General features: G+C 40.4%; 1 protein-coding gene and 1 long non-coding RNA gene across 13 annotated transcripts in view; one reads left to right on the top strand and one right to left on the bottom strand.

The window, feature by feature from the left end:
* Positions 1-1591, bottom strand: part of LOC104153148 (uncharacterized) — a 47322-nt gene extending 45731 nt beyond the window's left edge. For all 7 annotated transcript variants that reach the window (XR_011140226.1, XR_011140225.1, XR_011140228.1 and 4 more), the window contains exon 1: positions 1431-1591. This is a non-coding gene — a long non-coding RNA (uncharacterized lncRNA). The remainder of the gene's footprint in view (positions 1-1430) is intronic.
* Positions 1403-26639, top strand: IL20RA (interleukin 20 receptor subunit alpha). 6 transcript variants are annotated; one of them, XM_068938440.1, is made up of 7 exons: positions 1403-1616; positions 17658-17784; positions 19680-19858; positions 20541-20716; positions 22304-22448; positions 22994-23133; positions 25054-26638. In XM_068938440.1, the coding sequence occupies exons 1-7, from the start codon at positions 1526-1528 to the stop codon at positions 25996-25998; spliced, it is 1803 nt and encodes a 600-aa protein (XP_068794541.1). In that variant the 5' UTR covers positions 1403-1525; the 3' UTR covers positions 25999-26638. The 6 variants fall into 6 exon arrangements, with proteins under 6 accessions (XP_068794541.1, XP_068794540.1, XP_068794542.1 ...); XM_068938439.1 differs by having other exon boundaries at positions 1404-1616; positions 17655-17784; XM_068938441.1 differs by having other exon boundaries at positions 1479-1616; positions 17655-17770.

Here is a 26639-nt window from a genome sequence, read left to right as displayed (position 1 = left end):
ATTGCTATTAAAATGTAGTAAAAATGGTGAATATTCAAAAGTGGAAATGGCCAGACCTTTCCTTTTCTTCTGCTCCTTACAAAATCTGACAGAGAAAGCAAATAAAGAACCAACCAATCTCTGAGAAAGATGGCTATTATGCACCTTTTTGAAACTTTAGTGCAGCTCAGGGAGGGAGTAATCCCTTGCTGTTACCCTTGCACCCTCCAGCGCTGCCAGCCAGCTCCTTGGATCCTAGATCACTGTCAGCAAGAGCCCAGCCCAGGCTGCACTGCAAAGGAGTGGTGTATCATTTCTCATTCCTGCTGGTTCATTCTTTGGTTTTTGTTAATACTGATCACTAAATATCTTTGTCTCGCTTCCATTAGCCAGGGAGTCAATGAAATAACTTGAAACTTTTTTCTCTAATTGAACTTAGACTCATAATGCACAGTTCTTTCTTCACTCCCCAAACTGATAGGTGTCCTCAGATCCGATATAGCGCCGTAGTCAGTATCTAAGGTAAGTCACTGAGAGGAGCTGTTTGAACTGTACAGACTAAGAAACCAGCAATGTATGCATGTTTATAATCAGCTCCTTTCGCGTGTATATGAAAAGCACTGCCATCCATCTCTTCGAGGAACCAGCACAGCCCAGCACCTGGACGAAGAGGAACCACCAAGCATTGTGCTCAGTAGAATTGACCAGTGTTGACACTTTTAAACAACTCTCCACCTCAGCAGTATCGTTTCTGCGGCCAATACCCCCAGGTGTAGCTTCAGTTTTCTTCCTGAACTCCTTAAGCGTTCTGACCCCACGCTTTCAAAAAATGCCTATTTTCGAGTGCCAACTTTCCTCATCCTAATAGACACAGATTAGTCAGGGGTGGAGACTCCACAGCGTCCTGGGCAACCTACTCCAGCGCCTGACGACCACTCTTTAATGCAAAGTCATGTAAAAAACAGGTATCTGATCAGCCAAGGGAATAGCACATCTGCCTTCAGCTCCCTCTACACGAAAGAAGTATAGCAACGCCCCACCCACATCTCCTGCTGCTTTGGGGAAACACCTATTCATGGACGCCCCCCACCCCACCAGCGGGCGCAGCAGCACTGACAGGGGCGCAGAGCCGGCGGGAGCAGCCCACCCCCCCCGCCCAACGCCCGCGCCCGCCGCGCGCCCGGGCGGCAGCACCCCGCGCCAACGGCCGCCGCCCCCCAACGGCCGCCGCCCCTCAACGCTCGCGCCCGCCGCCCCCCCCGCAGCGCGGCACGGCGGGGCCGCGCCTGCTCCCGCCTCCCTCCGCGGCTCCCTGCGGCCGCACCGCCACCCCCGCGCAGCGCAGCGCAGCCACACCACGCCACCACAACAGCACAGCGCAGCCCTGCCTGCCTGCCCGCCCGGCTCCTCCCCTCCCCTCCCCTCCCGCCGGCGGCTTGCTCCCTTCCCACCTGCGAGGCGGCAGCAGGCGCTCGGCAGCCCCCGGCGGAGGTAGCCGGGGCCGGGGAAGCAGGGGCGCCGCCAGGCCAGGAGATGCGCGGCCCCCATGCGCGCCCCCGGGCCCTGGCGGGGGGCGGGGGTACCCTGGCTGCTGGTGCTGCCGCTGCTGCTCCCGCCGCCCCCCGCGGCGCAGGCAGGTAGGTGGCGGCGCGCTTCCTGCCCCCGGGCCCGAGTCCAGGCCCGCCTCCTTTCCCCCCCCCCCCCCCCCCCGATCTAGCAGTGCCTCCAGCCCCTGGGGGGCTGCCCTGGCCCCCCGGTGCCGTTTCCAGGGAGGGGGCCGCGGGGCAGGGCGGCCAAGTTTCGCGGGGAGCCGTGTCGCCCCGCTCCCTCCCCACATCTCCTTGGTCTCGCGGGGTCAGTGGCGAGCAGAGATTCACTTCACTCCTGCTAAGGTTGGCGTTAAATAACAGCTTGGGTGTTAGGGCAGGGGGCACAAAAGGGAAATTGCGCAGCCCTTCTAGTCTCCAGAGGCCTCATCCTGCTGCGCAGCACTGGGCCAGGGGCAACACAGCTTTTCCATCCAGCCCAGTGAGGTGGGCCTCACCGAGCTCAGTTCATATCTCCAGGGTGTATGGGTGAGCTAGCATCTAAGGGCTGCAAGCTCTCAAATCTGGAGCTTTGATACAGCCCTTTTACCCCAGATGTCCAGACTCAGGTCTGAACAGCAAGCAGTAGCTGGAGATGGAGACAGGTGGAAATAAGGAGCAATAGCCTCAGCTTTGTGCCTTTCATGTCAAACATTAATGCCATTTTTGTGTTTATAGTCAGTTTAATTTTCATCTTTCTGACCTGCAGTACTTAAATGGAAGAAGACCATCGGTTATTTTTGTAATATTGTTTTATCTCTTCCTTTTCTCTCACCACTTCGGGTTATACTAGATTTAGGTTTTACAAGGGTGTATGTTTTCAAAATGTTGATTTAGTGTCAGCTGTAAATTGAGAGTATACTCTTGAGATATTTCTTGTTATGCACATTGAGGTAGTTCCCCAGGTATCTTTGGTATTTGTATCTTCCTGTGCGTTTGGCAGTCATCATCTCCAAGAGTTCAACCTGATTAGTCATGCGATCACTTCAGAAAAGGCTAAGTGAAACAGACTGGATATCTCTTCTATACTTTAAATACTTTAATTAGCACACTAACACAATTCATCCATTTTTCAATTCCTTCCTACGTGCTGTCTTTCAAAAAAGGCCCTTCAGTTACAGACACCTGCAAGGTACAGACGCGATAAATTTTTGGCAGTTAGCTCATGTTTGCCAGTTCCCTGAGTAGCTCTGATTGCCTTCACCTGTCCATTGAACAGTCCCCCAGTGAGAGCCACACATCCAAGCACAAGAAAATGGAGAGTGGAAAAGGTGGCAGCCAGAATTCATTGTGTGAGCAGTTCTAATAGCAAAGTGTTAGGCATGATCAGTGATTTTTACCAAGCGGCAATAGGCTCATAGGTCTTATCTGTTGAACGTATGTGCATGATAGATCCTGTGCTGTTGTGAGAAGCATCACAAAGGATTTATTTTTTATATCCTTCCAGAATAAAATAGAGCAAGATATTCGAGATTAGCAGATCTTCTGAGAAACCTAGTCTGTCTTTGTGCTCCCATTCTCTGCTGCAGACATTGCCTCCAAAACAAAGTCCGTAAGGACAGAGTCTGCTCCCATTTAAATCCACAACAAAACTTTTTCCAGGTGCTGTGAGAGCTGGACTGGAGGACTGAGTGTTCCTCTTATCCTGAATGCCCTTGAGTAGCAGTAAGGACTGTATTTCAGTCAATTCATTTGACAAACTATGCCATTATGCATCAGTGATTTGACTGGCTTTTAGAGGTGTGCACTCGGAGTGCTCCATTCTACAGCGCTAACTTTGTTTTAGGCAAATGATTGCCTTTTTTTCATCTTATTTAAATCCATTAATTGTAAGCGTAAGTGTTACAGGAAAATTTACTTTGTATAACTGGCTTTCAGATGCTTTTTACTTTCTTTTTTTTTTTTAATTCATTACTACCGATTTTGCTTCTGTGGTCCAAAAAAGGTTTAGAAAAATGTCAGGAGAGTCATGTTGGTTTTGACTAATGGTCCTTCAAGGGAGAAGAGAAGCTGCTATCACCTTCTTGCCTTTAAACTAGACATAACTAGGTTTTTGTTGGCAGTCAGCAATACCAGGATGGGAGAGAGCGCCATGTATTTCACTGAAGACTTGGAGCCTCCGCTTTCACTTACGATCTTTGAGCATAAGACAATATAAGCTGTTTTAGTTAGCCCTATTGGGAGTTTACCAATAAAAGAGAAATTTGTATGAGGTGCAGAGCTGTCATAGTAGTGCTTTCCCTTCCTTCTCAGAAGTGCGGTTACAGTTCGAGTAGTCTCTTTTGGGTACCTTCTGCTAACAGAACAAACCTGGGTTGCCAGTAATGAGTATATGCAGTCCTGAAAATCCTGCAATTGTCCTGAGGGCTTAACGTGGTGATAGAATAAAAACAGATTATACAGAGGAATACAGATTATATCATGGGAAGCAATTTTACAGCAGGACTTCACAGACTGCAGTTCTTGTGTGGTTTAGGATCAGTGCTGTTCCTGTCCCTTTGGAATGTTATTTAGTTTCTTTTTGAACAATGCGGCAGCAGCATTTACACATTAACTTGAGAGCTGAACCTTTTCAAAACACCAAACAAAACACCTTTCACTTTCACTGTGGTGTCCTAGTGGGTATAGTCCTTTACTTACTGGATTACGTTTGCTATTTCAGAGATCCATGAAAACATTCTGTTCTAAGGTACTGCTATCTAATCATCTGTGCCTACTTAATCGGCTAATCTGAGCACTCTCTGGTTTTGTACAGGACAAAAATTTCACTTGCCATTGCACTTCAGTGGTACTTCTATAAATTTGTGTTTCATTCACTGTTAAAATTCTGTACAAATGAAAAAGTAATGGAAAAGCAAATGGAAGGGAAAAAAGGAAAATTCATTGCTGAATCAGCAGGATCAAGAAACGTAGCGTATTCCTCTTGAGCACGTGAGACAATTTAGCAACTTTCATGAACAACTCATAAGGATAGAATATTTTTCTATTAATAAATTTATCAAACTCTATCTTAAATCCTTCTCCATATTCCTAACCTCATTCTTCTGTAGTTATAGACGTCTGTAGTTAGAGGCATCTTTACGTTTCTAGCCTGTGGTGTCCGGTCTTTATCTTGTCTACCTGTACAGAAAAAAGAATGCAAAATATACTACTTTATCCCAAGGAAAGAGAGATAAGCCTGAATGCTGTATTGCAAATATATTTCAATATATTTGGTGCAGGTTTAGTATTTTAGTTCAGATCAGACATGTGGTTTTTGAAACAAATCTCTTGATCGTTTCACTTACGGTGTTTTTGTCCATACTGTGAAGTGGTCTTGGAAATGGATTTCTTTTGGATGAAGCTAACCTGGAAGACATGCTCTATGAGTATACCTAACGCAAATGGAGTTAGTCCAAAGTAAAAATGAAAAAAAACCCTGGAATATGAATAGGATAGACAAGATTTTCTCTGTATCAGCTTTTTAATGTGACAAATCTGATGCTGTAGGGTTGCATCACTAATGTAGACATAGCCTTAAATACCACTGGAGGTGGTACACTGATACACCAACTATGTCTTAAGATAGGACCTTGCAAGTTTCCCCCTTTTAAATTTTTGTAATAGTTGTGTAAGATGTTTGGTCTGTATTGACAGACTTAATTTAATTTCTTAGTCTTTCAACTTATGGTTTATCAGATCTTTACTCATAAATAGATAAATAAATAGATCTATGCTCTGAGAAGGAGCTGCAGCCCTCCCTTTAAGCAAATTTTAATATATTTTCTTTCACAGTTGCTAAAGCACTGAAATGTACAAAACATCCATTTTTATCAAGAAGTTCTTCTGGGAAATGAAAGGATGGGGCACAGTATGGGCATTACAATTAAGCCACTGAGCTTGAGTTCAGGGATCAAATTTATGTCCAGATGTTATATCTTAACCATGTGTTAAATCCATCCAGAAGGCAGGCAGTATTCCAGTGCTAATAATATACTTCCTTTCTTCTGTACATAAGCCTTATCAACAATTTACTATGGTTCATAAGATCAGTATATGCAAAGTATTTTAAAGCAACTTTATCCCACTTTGTGTTCTCTCTCATTTTCCTTCTCCCTAGAATTAGTCTGCAGTGTTACTACAGAAAATAGTAGATTTGACTGCTATGAATTGAGTTGATTACTATTGCTTCAAGTTACTGTGCATGCTGTTCCTGAACTTGAGAGGAGGAAAGAGACTGCTATTTGCAAGCAGTTTAATTCACTCCCTCTGAGAATTAGAACAGCCAAAAGAATTTGCTTGGCAGCTTTTCATACAAAGTCTGAACAAGAGCTGCTCTGTCCCAGTGTTCAGGTCTGGACGCTTTTATTCCTGTTTGACACAATACAGAATACATGATCTTTGAGCGCTAGATCATAATTATTGAAGGACAGAAATGAAATGCTTGGCTCAAAGTTTGAGTGCTGAGATGTTTAGGTATTGACGCAAGGTAATTTAAGGTACGTTTTGGATCTGAAAGAATGTTGGTCTGTTGTATAGATACAGTCAATAAGTATTAGCTGAACGTTTAATAGCATGCTGAAGTGTCAGACAGATTATTACATGCATATGGCATGCAGTGTGCATGCAATAAATAGGCTACTAGTCCTGTGGATATACTCTGTGCCCCATGAAGTTTATAGATTGTACTTAAAGTGATAGCTGTAGATTACCCAAAAGCAGTAAGCGCTCACAGAATACTGTCTTCATTGATTAGCTGAACGATTCAAAGAAGAAAAAGTATGTTCATGCAGCAGTAATGATGAGAAATGCAGTGGGAAAATTATTATAAAATATTATGATTGTCAAACTGCCAGAAAATTTTACACCTTAGTGTTTGCAGTGTTTTGTATTACTGAGTATATGTCTGTATATGTCAAGCCCTGTACAGTGAGAATGAACTACATTTGTTGGGGGGGGGGGGGGGGGTAATCTGTATGTTTACCAGAGAGGGCATTACAATTCATTGATAAGAGTGGAAGTGTGAGAGAGAGCTGAGCTTGTTTTTTTGTTCTGTAATGTGATCATTTGTGGCTTTATGCAATGTGAAGGAAAGAATAAATGTAATGCAGAAAACGGAAATATAAAGATCATAAGGAAGACTACAGTATGTAAAGAAGAAGTGTTATCTTCATATAGTCAAAATGCTCACCCTTCTCATCTCTAAATTACTTTCTCATGTCAGGCTGTTTCAAATAATGCTGTGATTTATGCTCTAGTGGTTAGTTTTGCTTATGATTTCCTCAACTTAACAGACAAATTATTATTGCCTATTAGGAATGTAAGTGGTTAAAATAGGTAATTCTATAGAGAAACTTCTGAACACTGCTGGAACTTTGTGCTTGAAGCCCAAAACCAAGATTTGGTTTGCAGTTCCATGTGCAGGTCTACCATTCTGATAACTTTACCGTTCCTTCATTGTTTTTCTCTAGTGGCCTTTATATTCTTAATTCCAAAACAAACAAGTGGTTAATATTACTCAAGACTTTTGTGTGTGTGTGTGTGTCTGTGGTTCCAGCCTATATTTGTTTTCATAGTTATGGCTTGTTTCTACTGATTGATTTCTCTCCAAGAACTGATGTTTATTATCTACAACTACATGATTAATAGCTAAGAGAGATAAAAATAATCTTTTATGACCAAAATCAGAACTCCCATATTTTAAGAAGCTTAGGTTTATAGAAGCCTGAATTTTAGAAGCCAGGCCTGTATCTGGATTAAATATGATGTTTTATTAGAGAACTATGTTTAAATGATCTGTTACAGATGTTTGTTCTAATTTTTGCTTAGTGTGCCAGTAACTTACAAGGGTTTTATCCACTGTACATCCTATCTTGGAAAAATTATAGTAAACCACATAAAGCAAAAAAAAAAATGTAAACAAAGTACAGGACAGAAGGTATAGGATGACTTCCAAATGAAGAGGTTATATCAACTATAGCACTTTCTCATGGAAAATAGATGACTGAAGAGGAATGTATTCAAACATTCTTTTCCTATCTGCCTGGCTATTGCAAGAGTATTTTAAGCTGAATTAAAGGGCCAGAGAAAGGCAGTAGTTCCTTCTTGCTTTCTTTATTCCCCTGAGGCAAATCTCACCTGATAGCTGAGTTATTTTTCAGTCTTCAGTTTTCCACTTCCTTTTTTGTGAAGAGAATAGGAATGTGACGAAAGAGAATTAGAGCTGAAGAATGTTGCTTCAGGTGGAAGGACCTTATATGCTGTTACCAAGATTAATGTATTTGAACTTAATCACACCCCATGCATAAAAACATAAACTTAAGTGGTTATTACAGCTCTTAGATGAAAGGGGATAATTTATTTCCTATTAATTTCTCAAAAGGTTCCTAGAGCTGGAGGGGGCAGTGGAGCTAGTAATTATTATTGCCTGTGGTTTGCACAAGACTTCTCTGCTCATGGCCTTCCTCGTCTTTTCTGAAGGTGCATCAATATCTTGTTCTTAGAGTATCCCATAGACTAAATAGTAAATGTACAGGAAGTGGCTTACAAACACTAGAAACTGGCTATGCTCTGAGAAGGCTGAGGCACGTGCAATTGCTAATGGTGTTTTTTCACATTGTATGAAGATAGCAAACAGATACAGAAATAGAGCTGTTAAGCTCTTTGAGTCTAAATCAACTTGTAGTAGCTCAAACATGATTGAGAGCTAACTTCTAAATTTAAACATCAGCATAGTGGATGATCAGGCTTCTTCAGAGATCATCAAAATGTGTATACTGTTTCCTTGAACTTCAGCAACAAAACACTGTCCCTTGGGTCCAGCTATATGTGTTACCTCCTTTAATAGTATTTCCAAGGCAGTCCTTAGTAACTTATATGTAAAAGAAGTAGATGGCTATGCTAAATAACTTGCTCTGTACAGACAAAACACTTTAAATCTATAGGCTGGGTAGATGTGCCTAAAAATCATGACTGGTGGTTTTAACAAAAAAAAAATACGTGTTAAGTACAGGAAAGAGACTAAAAATAATACTGTACCTATTATTAGATAATGACTAGTTCCCATCTGAAATTACTGTGGGAGCGCTCTGAACAGTCATACAGTGCCTCAGAGAACACCAGACTACCTCACAGGAGACTAACAGAAATGTACAGATTCCTCAGCAAACCTTCTCGGCTTGGGACCTCACTAGGAGCAGTTGCCCAGCATGAGGCTCGAGCTCCTCTTTGCTTGAGGCTTCTCAGTTCTCCCCACACAGATCCCTACTGCCATTCGAGCAACCACTTCCTAATCAACTGGTCCGGATGAGCTGAACATTGAAGGCAGCAGAATGTCCATTCGGGGCTGCCTTGTGCTTATGTCCTACGTTCTCCAGAAACAAGACTAAATGTGGGGAACAAGGAAGGAAAAAATAGTTCTGTGAGTACTTCGAGTAGCAGCAGAAATCCTCAGCAGGCTGCTTCAAGTCTGCTAGGGTGTTCCCAGCAGATCCTTGACACTGTGCAAAATAGCATACTCAGAACGGTGCTGGGCGTCCTACAAGGTGAACTCAAATCCAGCTCTTCTGGAGTGCTTCTTCCAACACTTTCCAGCTTCACAGGTTGGAAACAGAGCAAGTGGAGCAGGGGAGGAGAGTTTTTTCTCTCAGATGAGATTTCCCAAAGGGTAAGAGGAAAAGGTGACCTGTGGCCCACATGTCTGTAGTTTGGCATGAGGCACGCTGTAATAGGTAATAGAAAGTGCCCACACAGCTATGTAACTCCTCCAAGGCATGCCTGGCTCTGTGCTGCACTACCTGCTATTTATGCTGCTAAATCTGGGGAGCTTTTGTAGATACCTGTGAGACACTGAGATTACCTTCTCTGTCTGGGTCATAGGGATGGAGTTGCGACCTCTTGAAATATCCTCTTGCCGTTGGCAAGCATTGACTGGAGACTGGAAATAGAACATTTATTATCTTTCAGGCTTGGGTGGCAGTATGACCTTGTCAGCCCGATTGCCTGCAAGAGATGAGTTTCTGATTCTCCTTGCACCTGTTGCAAGCCTGCCAGGTGTATTAGTCCTACCTCCCAAGTCTCTGATCTGGAAAAGTGTGTTCAACTTGAATCTTTTGAGGATTGGCTTTCCCTCAAAAATGAAGGCAAGGCCTCGTCTTCCGTTGGCATCATACTCAATCTCATGCCGAGGGGAAAATATGGACTCAGAAGAGGACATTTCACTTAGGCAATTAGTTTGGATTTCAAGAGAAGCAAATTCTCTTGTCTAGACAAGGCATTAGTAGGTCAGGGAGCAAGAGCAACACCCTTTAGGCAATAAATACAATGTTATCAGTTGTAATTACCTAATAGATATTAGCCAGTGCTAAATGATGAAAGCCAAAGCTAGTATTTGCTGAGTCTATGTGTAAAAATATATATATAAATTTAATGTTTGATTTAGGAATTGGTCCAAAACATGATGTGTCAGAATTCAACTGAGAGCTCTCGCATAGGATCTTTGTTTATGCTCTTTCATTTCAAAAAGAAAGTTTATTTAACCCCTGAGTATTTGAAAAACTAATTTAACTTGTCAGAAGTATTCTAATTAAGCTTTAATTTTCATGGCTGTTGGGCTGTGGTTTTTGCATGTTGGTTTGTGATAGCCCTGTGGTTCTGGATGATCTAAGTAATAACATGGTGATGTTAAACATATTCTAGGGAGAAAAGAAAATACTCAAATTCTGGACAGCTGGGCTATTTTTAATAATTTATATAACTTCAAACATCTGTTTTGGAGAAGCAGCTGTTATGTCATGAAATTATGTCAACAATAGGCCTTTCTAATTTTTTTTTGTCAAAACATGGTTTTGTATTCCAATCTTACAAAATATCAAATTAAATGATTTTTTATCTGTAAAAAATGTTCACCTCTGATGGAGTATTACTCTTGGAACCTTGAAGAGGTTGCAGGTAATTTTAGACAACACATCTTGAACTTCACTCAAGTTGTTTCAGGTCAGTATTGATAATACCATTACTCAAAATTGACAGAGATCTCAACTACATTAACTTTTCCCTATTGGTATTCATCAAGGAAGTGTTTTTTGCAGTGGCGTATAGGTGGGTAGGCAGAAGCAGCTTTACTTTGGCACTTGCAGACCTTCAAAGCAATGAGAACAACATTCAATTTATTTCACTTCTGTCATACAAGTCAGCAAAAAGGAGTAGTCATAAGCCACCACAGCTCTCTCCACCTGTCTTCCAGCAAGCCTTCAATGGACTGGGGAAACCTTCTCCTCTTTTCTGACTAATGGAGTGAGTCTTTACCCACTCGAGCCTCTGAAATGTTTTTTGACCAATGTACTCTGCAAAGCTGTCTTTATAAGTTAGGGCATGATTTGGATAAATAAACATGAGACTTCAGACAGAGGAGAGTGTGTCAGGGCAAGCTATACCTTCAGTATACCTTTTGCATCTCTCTCATACATTGGCACAGCTTTGCAAGACTGTATTTCCACCGTTCTTATTCTTTCCCCAAGTGACCTCTTCATATTCACCTGCTTCCAATGGCAACCATACTTATTTTCATCAAAAACAGACCCAACATGTCCAAGTCTTTTTATTCTCTCTGTTTCCCACCTCTTCTCTTATGACTTCTACTTTTCTGTCTGCTCCACCTCCTCATTTTCATTTAGTCTTATGACTCTGCTTCTGTACCCATATTTTTCTCCCATTTCCCCTGTGCCCCGAATGAAAAGAGTGACAGGAGTGACTGGCTCCACTTCTAGGAGGGCAATAGTTTGCTTTGTGGTTATGTGTCAAGCACTGTTATGACTAAAACAGGAAATCACCTCTGTACTCCTCCCTGCATTCCCACCAGCAAAGCTAAAGTAAAAAGGTTTCACTAGCCCAACTTAATATGCTGCCATCCTAGGGCTCTAGCAACACACCAGGACAAAAGGCAGCTAAGTTGTAATGAGTCTTATTTGCCTGTCTTTCTCCTAGTTAACTGATCTGTTGAATCCCAGAAAAGAGTTTAAGAAATCATCACAGGAAAGACTTTCAAGCCCACTCGGTAAAAAAAAAAAGATAACTCATTCATTTAAATTGTTGCTAAGATGACTAATACCAGGTAATGGCATTTGCTAATGTGTATTCCTGGTTTTGCAGGGTTTCCCTTCCTCTTCTGATCTCCAATTTTGGCTCAGTTCCGCTGTTTACCATTTCATATACTCCCTCACATTCCTGTACGGCCAACGTCAGCTTGCTGAAGACTGTAGATATGCCAGAAAAGACAATCCCAACCATCTGCTAGTGAATGCTACTAAATATTAAGCTAAATGGACATTTGGTATGACCTAGTATTACTATTCTGATGTTATGCTTAGGTGTGGATTTGAAAGAATATTTTTCATCGCAAACAACATAACCGTTTTAGGAAATGAGCTATATAGTAAGGCAGGAGAGTGAGAATTCCTTAAAGGAAAAAAAACAGCAGCACAGAGCAAACAGGTAAGATTCTACAAGAATTTCATTACAGTCACCCAAGACTGAACAAGAAGACTAGAGAAAGGGAATGAGTTACAGAATAGCCAAAAGTGAATGTTTTAGTACCATGTTTTTAAAAGCTACCTCCTAAGTGGATTGATATTTCAGTGGTGGTTCTAAACTGCCAGTGAAGAAAGGAGAATCAGAGACTCAGCATTTTGAAAGTCTGCTTTGTTACCTAAGTGTGTAAACTTAGATTACATCAGTGGCTTTGAATTGGCAGCTGTAAATGGTGAGATGCAGGGACTGCTTGCCTTGTTGCCTGGCACAAATGAGCTGAGTCCATTAGAGGTGTTCCCAACAGCTACTTCAGTATAAGAAAATGCAACGGTTGAAGTAGACGTCCTTTCTGTAGTTGTCAGTACATGTAAAAGAGTTCCTCATTTAACTTCTGAGACAATTGGCAGGGGAGGAATGGGAGTCATTGGTTTTTACTGCTCTAACTCTTGGGAAAAGCTATGTTGAAATAAGATTCCCTTTTTTGTCTTACCACATCACTCACTCATAGACTCACTTAAAGTTGTCTAGAGAAACACTGGAACTTTCTATGTTGTTTTATTTTATTAGATAGCTTGGTGGGACTGCAGTCCTGTTTGCACCCTTGTAGCTATGCCATAGTAAAATACAATAGGTGATCATTTTGCTTGAAAGCAGTAAGATCAGCAACAGTACTTACAGGGAATGGCTTCCTGTGGCAGTAGTTAAGCTTTCAATGCGTCTCTGTCTTCTCCGCACCCTGGAACTGTAGCCAGTGTACAGAAAAATATCTACATTTTTGTGTTATGTATTTATTTTTTATGCTTTGTAGTGCTAGGTTATCAAACTGAAGTGAGAAGTGGAGCTGGCTTTCTTCTGGCTTAAATGAGAGCAAAAAGAAATATCATCTCTCATTGGACTGGGTTAACAATTCTATTGATAGTGAGAGCGCTCAGGTAATTGCAGGCTGTATTTGTTCAGCAGCACTGACATGAAACACTAGCTATTTGTCACTGAATCAGGTAGCTGTGCCTCCTAGCTAGCCATAAAAAGTAAGTACATTGAACAGATACTAGTTATATTATGGAGATTATATGTGTTTGAATTTATGTGTGTGGATGTATGCACGTGTGCTGTAATCAAAACTGTTTTGAAAAGGACTGACTTGAGTAAAGCACATATATGGCACTGAGCTCTATGCAATTAAAACTGATCGCATTTTTAAACCAAACAGGCTCTTTCGTAAAGAGTAGATGAGGCACCTACAATGCAGTCTTTTACCCATGTGTATTTTGTAAAGCCTTGCAATTGCTTATTCTAAAATCAGGGCTTGGCTGTTCATTGTGATGGTCCAGTTTACAAGCCTATATTATTACTTCCTTTCCAGTTCAGGTATGCAGTCATGGAGTCATGGAGATGTAAAGAATGATATTGCTCAAGGTTTGAGTTGCAGTGCTTCAAAAGACAGTAATAAGGGCTCCAAATTTCTCCATACAAGAGGTAAATTAAGGAAGTGACTTCATTATACTGGAAAACGATGACAGGCATTGCAGACGCTGCCTATGAGACAGCAAAGCCAAGAGTGTGACTGACTTCTGTTCTCGGGTGGGCCAGTGTAAACTGAAAATACTCTATGTGACATCCGTTACATGAATCCTGGTTAATGGAGGGGAAATAAAATCAGAATCAGATTGGATATATTGTATTTAAAGACAGGATCCTGACATAAACAAGTATATGCACATAATTCCTCACTAATTGATTACTTTGGAACATACATGCTACGTGTAAGTTTTATTTTCTGTGAATGCCTCCCGATACTGTTGAGCATTAGATAGACATGAAGGAGTTTACGCTTAACTACTCTTGTAGAAATAGTGAATTGCGATAGTTTTGTTCCTGTTTTACAGATGAATAATTGAAGAATAAAAGAGTTATATGGCTTGTTCTAAGGGCAAACAGAAATCTTTGTTAAAGGGGCAAGACCAAAAAATAGAAACCAAATCTGTGCTTTTAAAGTTAATGGAAAGTTAACGGTCTCAGTCTCTGTCTTCCAAGTCACACTGAACTCAGGGCAAATAGGAGCAAACTTCGTGTTGTAATGCTTTAGATCTTGAAAAGATATGGTTCTGTGGGTTTTGTTTGCTGAGATTGGCTCATCTGCTGTAGTCAATGTTTCTGTTTTGAAACTTCATTTACCACATCAGAAACCGCACTGGGAGGAGGGAAATTTTAAAAAATCAACAAAAATACCTTTATATGTATTTAAAAATATGAAAATATAATAAACAAATACGTAATTCCTGCTACTTTAAGGAGGCTTTCACATGTGCTCAAGAAATATAAATGTTTTTATGCAGGGATGGACAAACCTCAAAAGATACAGGCAAACAAAAAACATTCAGAAAACCAGTGAAGTAATTTCCCTTATCTGTGATGAGCTGGCTGCCTCCATCCAGTTCAATTCAGTGACTGTGTATTAGCCTGATAAGCAGTACCTTTTTTAAAAATTGTTTTTAAGATGAAAGTCTGAAAAGTGAGCGGTTAGGGATGTTTTTAGCTCTCCTACCTGACTAAGCAGTGCCCCTGTCAAATTTATTCCTACACAGTGCAAAGCCAGGTTAATCAATATTACTCGAAGAAGTCCTGTCGAAGAGGGGCTGAGAGTGACCTTAAGAGGTCATCCAATCCATCTCGTTAACCCTAGCAGAATCAACTAAGTTAGTGTCATTCCTGGCAGATATTTCTCTAACCTGCCCTTCAAAACCTCCATCAGCTCTCTCAGATAATTTAATCTTACATTTCACTCCTCTTCCCATAAGGCAGGTTTTCTAATGCTGCTGTTCTTTCTGAAACTGAAGTCCGTTCTCTTTTTCTTATTTGTGGAGGACAGATTATTCTTGTCATATAAAAACTTAACGCGTTTCCTCCCCACTCCCACCAGGACAAGGTGCATCTTCAGTAACTTTAGCTGCCTAAGAAGCAGACATCATGGCTAATGGGCTTGACTGTCATCTCTGCTGAAGGGAGAGAGACGCATCCAGTTTGTTCCATCCTAACTAGCGACGTGAATCCACCTATGGGAGTGGTTAACTTCTGCTGTTTGTGACTAGTGTAAACTAGATGCCTCACTCACAGGGAGCCCGAGTAAACTGCAGACAAATCTCCTCCTCGTATAGCGCTGTATAAGGGTTGGGGTTTTTTTTAAGTCTTTCCTCCAAAGGTTTTTGTACCTTTCAGCATATACGTATTCTCCTCTGGACTCCGTTCTATTCTTAACTCTCTTTCCTTATCAGGCTTTTTAGTTTTTCCTCATGTTTTCTGATGAAAAGCTTTTCAGTGCTTTGACTCCAAGCAATCTGAGAAAATACCTACATTGTATTTCCTCCTATTTGGGCATTGCAACAGAAAGTTCCTTTGCGTCTCAAACCCTCCCTCTCCTTCTACACTGATTGCCCAGTTGCCTTTTTAAGGGCTTAGACAGGATTGTGGTAACTTCTAATTTGTTATCGCTTGTTCCTGGCTATTGATTATGCAGGTGATGAGTATCCTGTAGCCTCAGACACTTCAGTGCAAGGATACAGTGCCAAGAGTGAAGTTCAATGCATGGATTTTTTGCAGTCCATGTTTTGGTTTGTTCTTCTTAGTGGAATGTGTGTTAGGAACTTTTCTATTTTACTTGCCAGTTTTCTGCTGCTTTGTTAGCTCTCTCAGGCAGCTTTGTATTTACATTTGGATTAATTTCATTTAAAGTACAGGCGTTGCAGAGGATGTTTATTTGGGTGGAAAGGAAAACTCTCTATTTTCTAGGCTCTATATGTCACTTGGAGGCAAATGCTAGAGCAAAGGAGACCAGAAGCTTTCCTGGAGATCTTTTCTTGCTGCTTTCACATGCTTGGCATCTTGAAATGTTTTAATTTAATAACTGAGCCCATAGTTTGAGCCCCTGCAAGGTGACAGTCACTGGACCTTTCTGTGTCCAGACTTTCAAGGAAACAGGACTTGCTACGTATTCTCTGGAAATAAGTAAGCTTGCCATTAGGACTATACCTGATTTAAATTGTTTTCCAAATAGAAAAAAAGAATCTGAAAGTCACTGAATACTAGCTAAGTGCTAGAAATACCCTCCCTAAACAGCTTAATGATATGAAGTTACAGACACAGACATGTACCAGAGTTTTTGAACGTTAACATATAGCTAGAGGCTTGACAACCCCACAGGAACCACAAGACATTTAAAGTAATTGGTCTCCACAGAATTGCAAGGAGGTTGTTTTAACAAATGTACTGAAGAGACTGTTCAATAAAAGCTTTTATTGTATGATTCAAAGACAGCTAGAAGTCAGCAAGTTAATCGGGACAGTGATGTCTTTCATTTACAAAAGCAGTTATACGTTACATATACAGGAGAATGAACACTTTAGTAATAGTGAAATACGCTATTAAAAGGCTTAAGCGCCGCTTAAGGAAGTAACAAAGGTCAAGGACTAGTCATTCAGATAGGTTCCCACTGTTCATAGTAATATATTTCCCCCTTCCTGTTTCTTTTTGTTATCTTAAAGAAGAACTAGAACTGCATCCCTGGAGGAAGAGCTTGAAGAGTTTTGAAAAGTCCTGAAAGACCACAGATTCACTTTTTTTCTTCCCTATTAGGCGCTCTCTCATGCCTGTTCACAAGCAGCTCTTTCACAGCAGCAGTTGTTTCAGGGCTGACTCTTGAGGTTACTGATTGCTGTCACTTCCCATCAGCACCATCTTCATGGCAGGAGGTGCTCAGGATTGAGTAGAGAACTTGGAGTTTGGGATTCTGTTCCTGGGCCCAATGGCCTCCGTTTTGCAATCTATTTAGCCACAAAAGCATCCCCATTCAATTCATAATATTAAATGTGTGTATTAATAACACATGAAACTGGATTCTTTAGAGACCCCAGACTTATTTGCCTATTTATTTCAAAGGTTGGTGCAATGAACAATAATTCTGATGAATGACCTTATATTAGGTATTTAACTTTGTCTTTCTGGAGAATAAACGTGGATGATAAATGATTTTAGATCTATTGTGATCATCCAGTCAGATCTTCCAATGGGAAATTTTACTTCTGATTGTAGAACTGTACTTGAACTAGATTCCATGTGTCTTTTTAAAAATCTAGTTAGATGGATTTAATGTCCAGTGACAGACACTCAGCTACAACAAGAATTCTAGGGAAGCATCAAGGGTATTGTACACTTTTGAGTCTTAAGTTGTGCCGATACCGAATTACCCTCAAAATTTAAAAAATGTTTGTGTTATTTTTTAGACTGAACTTATGTAGTTTTAGCTTCCACTCCCTGGATAATACCATGCCAATGTCTGTCATGTAGAAAAGCAATTTTTGCTAGCGACAGAACATTCATGTACAGAAACCTTGGGCCTAAACTAGTTAGGGACATTGTTTTGAAATAACTGAAATTCCATGGCCAACAACATTGTGCTTTTTTGGAGGGGAGGGTAGTATTTAACATCTTACTGCATGCTTAAAAATAAGTATATTTTTTCCTTACTCAGAAGCATATCTATTTGCTGGTTCTTAGTGCGTGTTGTTCTTTTCTTATATTCTTTCCCAGGAGAATTGTATTGTTCTTTGCCTAAGCCTAGGAATGTCCATTTTGAATCTATAAACATGAAGAATGTCCTACACTGGTCAGCACCAGAAGGCATAGGAGATGGAGTACTCTACAAGGTGAAGTATTCAGTGTAAGTTGGCTTGTTGGTTTTATTCCTCACTCACTTTTATTTTAGCATTTTAAATAAAAAAAAAAATCTTTATGCAAGATAGAGCTGGTAAAAAAGTACAGGAAGGAAAACTAAAATGTGGGTTAGAAGATTTAAGCAATGTGTTTTTTAACTTCTGGTACTGCTTACTTCAGACCCAATTAAAAATGTTTAAGGAGACTTACTCTTTATGAAAGGAATGTGGGATGCAGCATGAAAGCTTTCAGACACATTCCAGAGAAATGAAACAAAGGAATTGTGCAGTGGATTGGCATCACAGTTGCCTTATATATACTTTTAAACTAATCTGGGGAGGTAGTATTTAATGGAATATTAACAGTACCCAATGTTTTACTGGTCTTTTCTAACAGACTTAACACCCACAGATCTCTTCTGATCCCACAGATTCCTCCAGTTCAGGAGTAAATCCACTGAAGTTATCAAGTGTTGTAGAAATCAAAGTAAAGTGATCAGAATCAGGCCCTTATATTTTAAACAACCTTACATTAGGTTGCACCTAATGGTTGGTAGGATATCAAGGAACCTGAGTTAGGACCAGAGTCCATTTCTTTTATTCATACTGCGGGAGCACTTGGTCATTCTGAAGGACAGTACATGGAGTTCAGCTTATAAAAAGGTGTAGTAGTGTTGTTATTGAGGATGTAATGCCCTCAGTCTTATTCTCTGCTATATAACCTTTCCTCAATCTAGTTTTTTTTTTTATGACACTAAAACCGATTTGGATCTCCAAAGTTTCCCCTAACTTGTACTGTTTATGAAAAAATACAAGGAATTGCTTCTACAACCAGAGACTGCACCCTCTTTGGCCTTCACCTTGTCCTCTGTACTGACAGAGGAGTGACATATTTCCCTTTCCTAGAAAAGGAGAAATTGCTCAATAATAACAGAATGAAGAGTAATTGGACAGAAGGTAAAATGCTCAGAGAGAGTTGGCTACACTGCCTCTGCAGGGTCAGCTGATTAGAAGATTCTGTAGTCATAGTGAGAGCAGTCTTTTACATTATTGTATTCATATGACTTCTTCCCTAGAAGAGCAAGGCCTTGAGCTAATTGGAAAATGCTGGTGAGTGATATTATCCTGGAGTAACATAGAAGCTGCCTTTTAATTAACAGCCAAATGGGAATTATTTTCAGTGCAATGTGAATTTAAGGAGCAGGAGCTTCTGAGCAAACCCAGGCAGGAATTTTCCAACAAAACCTTGATTTCTTCTACTAGAAGATAACAATTTGTCAGTAGTGAAGCATTGTAGGTAGCATGTATACACCTCTGCTTCAACACGAAGGGTTTTGAAGTTTATCATATCCCAGATAGAGTCTTTATTTTAAGCAGAGAGAATTAACAGACAGGTTAACAGTCAGAGATGAGTGGTCTCCTATGCACATATCTTGGAGACCCCTGAGCGTCTGTCTTCACATACCGAAAAGAGCCACTGGCCGTTTTGGCTAGTCAACTCTTGATAGAGCTCTTTCACTTTATAGAAATAGTCACCTGGAACAAGATGATAGCCAGTAGACCCAACTCTCTTCTCCTGTGTTTACAGTTTAAACTAAAGATGTGGAGACTGAGTTGAGATCTCTGGTCTGTGCAGGCAAAACAGGACTTAAATTAGTTGTCTCCAGTATCCCAGTTAGTTCCCTATTGCTTCTTCTGGATAGGGCTTACTCTGATTTTTTTTTTTATTAAAAACTTGAAAAAATCTTGTGTTTTATCTCAGATGGAGTTTGGAATTCCTTGAAATTGCAAATTTCTACGGAGCAGGCAAACTTATTTTCTCAGTTGTAGTATCAATTTTTGTATGTATGTTATCTGATGACTAATATACTCATGGCGATGTTTTTTGTCTTTTTCGATATAGGTATGGTATTGGCAAATGGATTAAGAAGTCAGAATGCAGGAATATCAGCAGAACATGGTGTGACCTCTCCAGTGAAACGTCTGACTACGAAGAACAATATTATGCGAGTGTTAAAGCCTTCCGACGTGGAATGTGCTCTGACTGGATGGAGACGACACGATTCAACCCGCTTACAGATAGTAAGGAAAGTTAATCACAAAGCCGGATGTTTATAGCCTTGTGTGCTATATATGCCTAGTGTGCATGTGCCTTCAAAGCATATAGTTTTTTAATTTTAGCGAGAGGTTAGAGTTTTTTGCTGTTGTTTGAGGTTTTATGCTGTTGGCAGCAATAGTCGAAATAATCTTATTAGAATTTGATTATGTATGTTAATTTCATATATTTGAAACTGTCTTATGTATACTGAATACTGTTTTATGCTTTGATAAACCTTCACTCAAGAAGGAAAAAATAGCTGTGGCACATCTGTTGTATAAAGAGCTCTAATTTTTAAAAAGGCCTTATTAAACCAAGCAGTAATCGTACTCTATAGCACAACATCTCTCAGCTGTGCCAGATAATCCAGCAACACACTGGTAACTTAGCTCATTTTAACAAACTGAGTTGCAAGGTTGTGTAATCTGCTAAGTCATAGGAATTCCTAAGTAAAATTCCAAGTCAGTGTTCACATTCTCAATGTAAAGGTTTTCTCACTTATCTGGAAAATAATTTTCTACTGATATAAATGAATTGTTCAAAGTCCTACTTAAACTCGCCAAAATATTACAAAAATTTAATATCAACTACTTTAAGAAACTTCATAGTCAAATCAATGTGCTTATGCTGCATGAAATGGCTTTATATAAATGCTTATTTTTCCAGCTAAAATTGATCCACCCACGGTAAGCATATCTTCTACGGAAAAATCTATTTCAGTCATTCTGACTGCTCCTGAGAAATGGAAGAGAAGTCCCGAGGGAGAGTCCGTATCTCTGGTTCAGGTATATCCTGGCCTGCAATACAATGTGTCTGTCCTCAACAAAAAAACAAAGAAACGGGTAAGCTTTGAAAAGGCTATAGAGCTGTAACTACTGAATCTATGTTCTGCGCTTATTGGAATGTACTTTGTCTACAATAGAAATAATTGAAGTGGGATTCATAGGATGATAGGAATTGTAGGATTAATCAGGTTGGAAGGGAGACCTCAGGCGATCTCTACTCTAACGTCCTGCTCAAAGCAGGGTCAGCTTACAGCTTACACCAGCTCGCTCAGAGCTTTGTCCAGTCGAGACTTCAAAACCTCTAAGGGTGGAGGTGCACAACCTGTTCCACTGCTTGACTGTCCTCATGGGGAAAAAGTGTTTCCTTACATCCAGTCGGAACTTCCTGTCTCACCTTTTGTCCCTCGTTTCTCATCCTCCTGCCATTCAGCACTGTGAAGAGCCTGGCTCCGTGTTTTTGCTGACCTCCCTGCAGGTCCTGGGGGCTGCTGTGAGGTCCCCCCTGATAGACCCCCAGGCCATTTCTGCTCCAGTCCCTCAGCCTCTCCTCACTGGGCAAGTGCTCTAGCCCCCAGCCATCTTGGTGGCCCTCTGCAAAACCCTCTTCAGTTTGTCCATGTCCTTCTGTATTGCAGGGGCCAAAATTAGATGCAGTATTCTAAACATGGTCTGGTAAGTGCCGACTAAAGCAGGTTGATCACTTATCTGCTGGCTTGTTAATACAGCCCAAGATGCTGTTGGCCTCCTTTGCTGCCAGGGCACGCTGCTGGCTCATGTGCAGCGTGGTACCTGCCCCCAGGTCCTCTTCAGTTGAGCTGCTCCCCAACCGGTCAGTCTGATAGCAGTACTCACAGTACATCACAGCAAACTGCATCCTTTACCACTGCACCTGAATGTCATCTTTCATCTGTCTCTTCAAATTTACATTCCATATCAAGGAGTAGTTTCCGGCATAAACATTGGAGATGAGGAAGAGTTCAGTGATCAGATACAAGAATATTCTTCTGTTCCTGTCCCCCAGGCACAATCTCTGAATTGACAAGAAACAGGATCTTTACACCAGAAAGGTCCCTTTCTCTCAAAGGGGATATTAAAATGCCAAGATTAGCAATTAGAGGTGTACAAAGGGTTTTAAGGGTTTTTTTGTTGTTGTTTTTTTAAATAAAGGTGCTTGACAGAGAGCAATTACTTTGGACTCCGAGGTCTGTATAGCTACCCATGTTATCATAAGGCTCCTTTCTTTACTAGAACATCCTAATGTAAAAGATTTCATGAAATTAAACCATATGCCTTTTATTGGTCTAGGCTTCAGCAGGGGGCTAGAATAATGCTTTATCTATCTCTATTATATCAGCATGAGTATGTCGGCTAGTGATGGCCCATGGTTCTGCTTCATAGAAATCATGAAATTGTTCAGTTGTGGTAGCAGAATGATTGAATGGAAGATACTCAAAGAGGACATGACCTAATGAATAACTTGAGTTTTGATTGCGTTCAGCAAAAAAGGATGCAGCTGGCAGTTCTTGCAGCATCATTACCTTTTCCAGAAAAATTTTGTGCTTGTGATACATTTTGCATATAAAATCTCTTTATCTTTTTGTGAAGTGAGGAGTTAAAGGGAAGAATCGTTCTTATGTCTTCTAGTGGTGGTTCTCTGTCAGCAACAACACCTTGGTTGTGCCCTGGTTAGAACCTGGAACAGCTTATTGTGTCAGCGCACAGATACATGTCACCACACCACTTTTAAACAGTGGGTTTTCCAAAGAACATTGCATTGCTACTTTGAAAGGTATGTGTAGGCTGGCAAATGATGAAAATAAGATCCAAGTTTGAAAAAGTCTTGGTGACTGAGTTTGAAAGTTCTTAATGCATCTGTTCCAAGACTGAAAAGCTAATATTGTTTCCTCTCCTCTCTGCATTTGTACTGATGAAAAAAATCCTTGACTTGAAAACATAGTTGGGGCCTCCTGACTAGAAGAAATGACAAAAGAAAAAGATCTGGGTTCTTTAAGTCTTAGTGAATAGACAATTTTTTTTTCCCCAGCATGAGGTTTGGGAGTGGCACACCTGGGTCAGTTTGAGGGGGCAGAAGTTAGAAACAGGAGAGTCTGAAGGAGGGAGTTAAGAGAATTGTTACTTCTTTTTAGAATTACAGTAATAAAAATTTGTCCCCTAGCTCAAATGTCAGCATTTTAATTTCCTGCAAATTCTTTGTTTATCTAAAACATTAGCATGCTGCAGCTGAAAAGCAATATGATGAATGCATATATTACTATGTCAATATATTAAAGAGTTACTACAATAAAAACTTTTGTGTTTTTTTTTTTTTAACAGATAAAACAGCAGATCAGACTATAACAATCCTATTTGGATATGTTCTGCCTATCATTCTGGCTGTCCTTTTTATTTCAATGGCATGCTATTGTGTGCACAGGTATATTCATGTCAGCGAACAGAAACATCCAACAAACCTGGTAAGTGTTCTGCATTGCTGATGATGTTGCCAACCTTGGCACTCACAGTAGAGCTGTGCATTCTCTGGGGCTGAGTCAGCTGGGAGGAAACCATAGGTAGCACAAAGGTTGAACATTGTCCACAAATAAAAGATAAAAGTTGTAATTGCTCATGTGGTGCTCAAGAAACAAGCATCACGTGAGAGACGTTAAATGCTAGAAAACGGAGGAGTAACTCAACTGTAACACAGTTAGCAACTGTCTGTACAGCCTGTATTCCTGAAACGATGACCAGAGCTGGCAAGGATCAGAACAAAACTGTTCCCATGGGAAGAGTCATTGCTGTAGGCAAGGTCTGAGGTGAACAAAAGCAAGTTCCATGAGAAAGTCAGCGCTCTCTGAATTTACCCAGGAAAAAGCATGGGAGAGATTCAGTGAAGAAAAATTATTAATGGTTGAATTCAGAAACAAAAAGGGAAGATAACTAAGGAGTGCAGAAGCCTCAGACCAAAACTGATGTTTTCTTGGACTATTACTAGGCATTATGAGATTTTGCCATTTAATTATCTTTGTGAAGGATCTAGCATGTGTGCATCAGCCATATTATTTAATTTGGATTTCAAGAATGCTTTGAAATAAGGCGTACTATTTCCTAAACCAAAAAATGTACCAGCAAACACATCCTGTTAGTTAGACAGTCCAAAGATAATTTCTATATAAAAATGTTCATAAGTCTTCTTAGACCTGTTCTGTAGAGTCTGTTAAGTTTATCTTCTAGAAAGATAAACGGAGTCTAAGACATGTTGTTTCCAGCCCATTAGCCAAACAAAACTTTCTTACAGCTATCTCTAAACAAGTTGCTCAAGCACAAACATGTAATTACAATAATGAATGAACACTGATGTTAATCCACTCTGCATGACAGTGTGGGATGGGAGGCGTAAGGGAGTTGAGTTGATTTTAACATGCTGCTTGATCCACAAAAAATCTAGAAAAGTGCGGAGGTTATAGGAAAAATGTTCACTGAGGGACCAAACGCTTCTTGGATGGTGTAGAAGCAAGGAGTAGAGCAGCTACTGCTGCGCTGTTCTCAGACGTGCACTGAGACATTTCCTGAACCTGACAAGCAACCAGCTTTATGCTGACGTGCAGGGGATGGTAGGGAGAGATGGCACGGTCTCCTTTTGAGATCTAGCTGGGCAGAGGTCTTTATAGTCACAGAAGATAAAAGTTGTCTTAGTGAAAAACTCCCACTCAACAGCAGAATAAACTCCAACTCCAAGAGTCTTTTCTCTTATAAATGTATTGCATTTTATTTTAGTAACTACTCATACAGTATTTATTCCTGTCAGCAATATTACTCATTTCAGAGAGATTGCTGTTGTTTAACTGGATAATTTATCCCAGAGTGGCAAATGCAGCCTGTGACAGAATCCACAATGCAGGCTCCATACACTACCGTGTTAAGGTATAGCTCACACAGGATTAAATAATAACAAGTTTCCTTTCAGAGAGGAAGCTATACATTAAGGTTGGAATGTAGCGTATGGAGCCTCTTCGCTGGTTAAACAGAATGGAATAGATTCTGTAATCTGTGACCCAAGGACAACTCTGATGTTTCCTCTGAAGTCACTTGAGTTTGTGCTGGTGGAAACACATGCAGAATTTGACAAAACTGGTCTATTATTTTGACATGGGGAAGGTGAGAAAAGGGAAGTTGGAGCTGGTCATATGTTTTTATTTCTAACAGAATTTAAAAAGTGCAGCACATTGACACTCCTGGAGGTATATATGAGGAACTTTCTTTTCCATAAATTGAAATACTGACTCTTAATAAGGTATAACCCGGCCTTATATTTTAAAAATAGATAACAGTATAAGAAGCAGCAAGATGGTATTTGTATTATGCTTTGTTCAAATGAAAATATTTTTGCTTTCCAGGTATGGCACTATACTGATAAATGCAAGGAAAGGGTTTTTATACCTTGTGAAAAAATAGTGGTCAATCTTATCGCTCTTAATGTGGATGAGTACAAGCCATCTCAGGAATCCATTCATCCATCAGAGGGGAAAAGTCCTCATTATTATACTGTTTACAATGGCACTGAAGGGAAGGATTTGCCTCCAAAAGAAGTGCTAGAAACAAAACAGTTGCTTGATATTTCACATGCAGTGGATATTTTCTCAAAACAAGACCAAACTAGGAACTGGCCATCTTATGGCCAGGCTGGAACTAAGAATACTTTGAGCCAAAAAAATGAAGGGAATATAGAGTATGAACTGGATGTAAGGGCTGAAGACTTCAGTCCTGGTCAGAAACTAATGGAACTCTGTTTGAAAGAGAAGTCTTCTGCCCCTAGGGAACTGCTAGGTGAGCCACACCTGGTGGAGGGCTTTGATGATATTAAAGTAAGGCAGCCATATTGCCCTCAACTTGAGGTGAGGGCAGCAGATCCTTGTTTGGGACAGAAACTAGAGGAACTTAATTTGAAGGTGGTTCCTGCAGCAGATAAATTGTTGGATGGGGCACACATCAACTTGGTGGACTTGGATACTAAAAAATCTGGGCAGACATCCTATCCTCCGCTGGAAACAATAGCACAGAGCCTCCAGGATCCAGCTGCATCAAAGGACACAGAGAAAGAGAATGAACAGACCATATTAGTAGATTGGGATCCTCACACTGGAAGACTGTACATTCCTACTTTGTCCAGTGTTGAAAATGAGACATGCGAAGCCTCATTTCAGTGTGGTGATCCTGACAAAGAGGGAATTTTGTCCAGACTGTATGAGAAACAGGTATCTGATGAGGCATCAGAGGACCAAGAAATGTATCTTCTACAATTCAAGGAACAATGGGAACTGCATGTAAAAATGGAAGATTGAACAGTAGTTTTCTAAAATGTTATAAAATGCAAAATCTTGTTGCACTGTCAGAGAGAATGATGGACTCAGTGGAGCAAATGCATCTTCATGTTTAGAACTGTCACACTGATAGAACAGTCAAGAGTTTGGGATATAGCTTCTTCACCCTGATCTCCATCCACCCTTATGCTCTCCCACCCTACACACACAGTCCTGATGTTATCTTACAACATTCTCTCAATTGTCAGTTGAACAACTTATTCATGATACGTTATTTATAACAATTTCTAGCAGTCTTATAACTGATTTCAACTCCCATCAAAAACCTTCCAGGTAAAATACAATGGTTATGAAATTATCTTTTTTTAAAAAAATTATTTTTACGGAAAACACTGTTAGGATTGTTATGGTGTAATTCTTTTTAGCAAATAAAAAAAAAAAAAAAAAGCTTTTTCTCTCCGAGCTCTCTGAGCGCACAATAATGCAATAAAACCAGGTTTGGAACAGAAGGGAACCTAGAATATCTTCTGCCCCGAAGATTCTTACAGCCATGGGAGATTTCACTGGGATATTGGGTGTTTCATCTATGTTGACATAACGTAGTCCTTTCTAGGTCTCACTTCTGCTGCTTGTAATGGTTAAAGCGCACTTTTGAGGAAGCT

Source organism: Struthio camelus, chromosome 3, assembly GCF_040807025.1.
Source record: "Struthio camelus isolate bStrCam1 chromosome 3, bStrCam1.hap1, whole genome shotgun sequence".
In the NCBI taxonomy this organism is placed as follows: domain Eukaryota; kingdom Metazoa; phylum Chordata; class Aves; order Struthioniformes; family Struthionidae; genus Struthio; species Struthio camelus.
This window is presented reverse-complemented; position numbering and strand designations above follow the sequence as displayed.

Excerpts from the sequence above, each read along its gene's own strand:
- IL20RA (XM_009688883.2), top strand. The coding sequence starts at position 13,442 with ATGCAGTCATGGAGTCATGGAGATGTAAAGAATGATATTGCTCAAGGT. Across the intron at positions 13,548-17,654 it reads CAAATTTCTCCATACAAGAG|GAGAATTGTATTGTTCTTTG; the intron begins GTAAATTAAGGA and ends ATTCTTTCCCAG. Across the intron at positions 17,785-19,679 it reads TACAAGGTGAAGTATTCAGT|GTATGGTATTGGCAAATGGA; the intron begins GTAAGTTGGCTT and ends TTTTCGATATAG.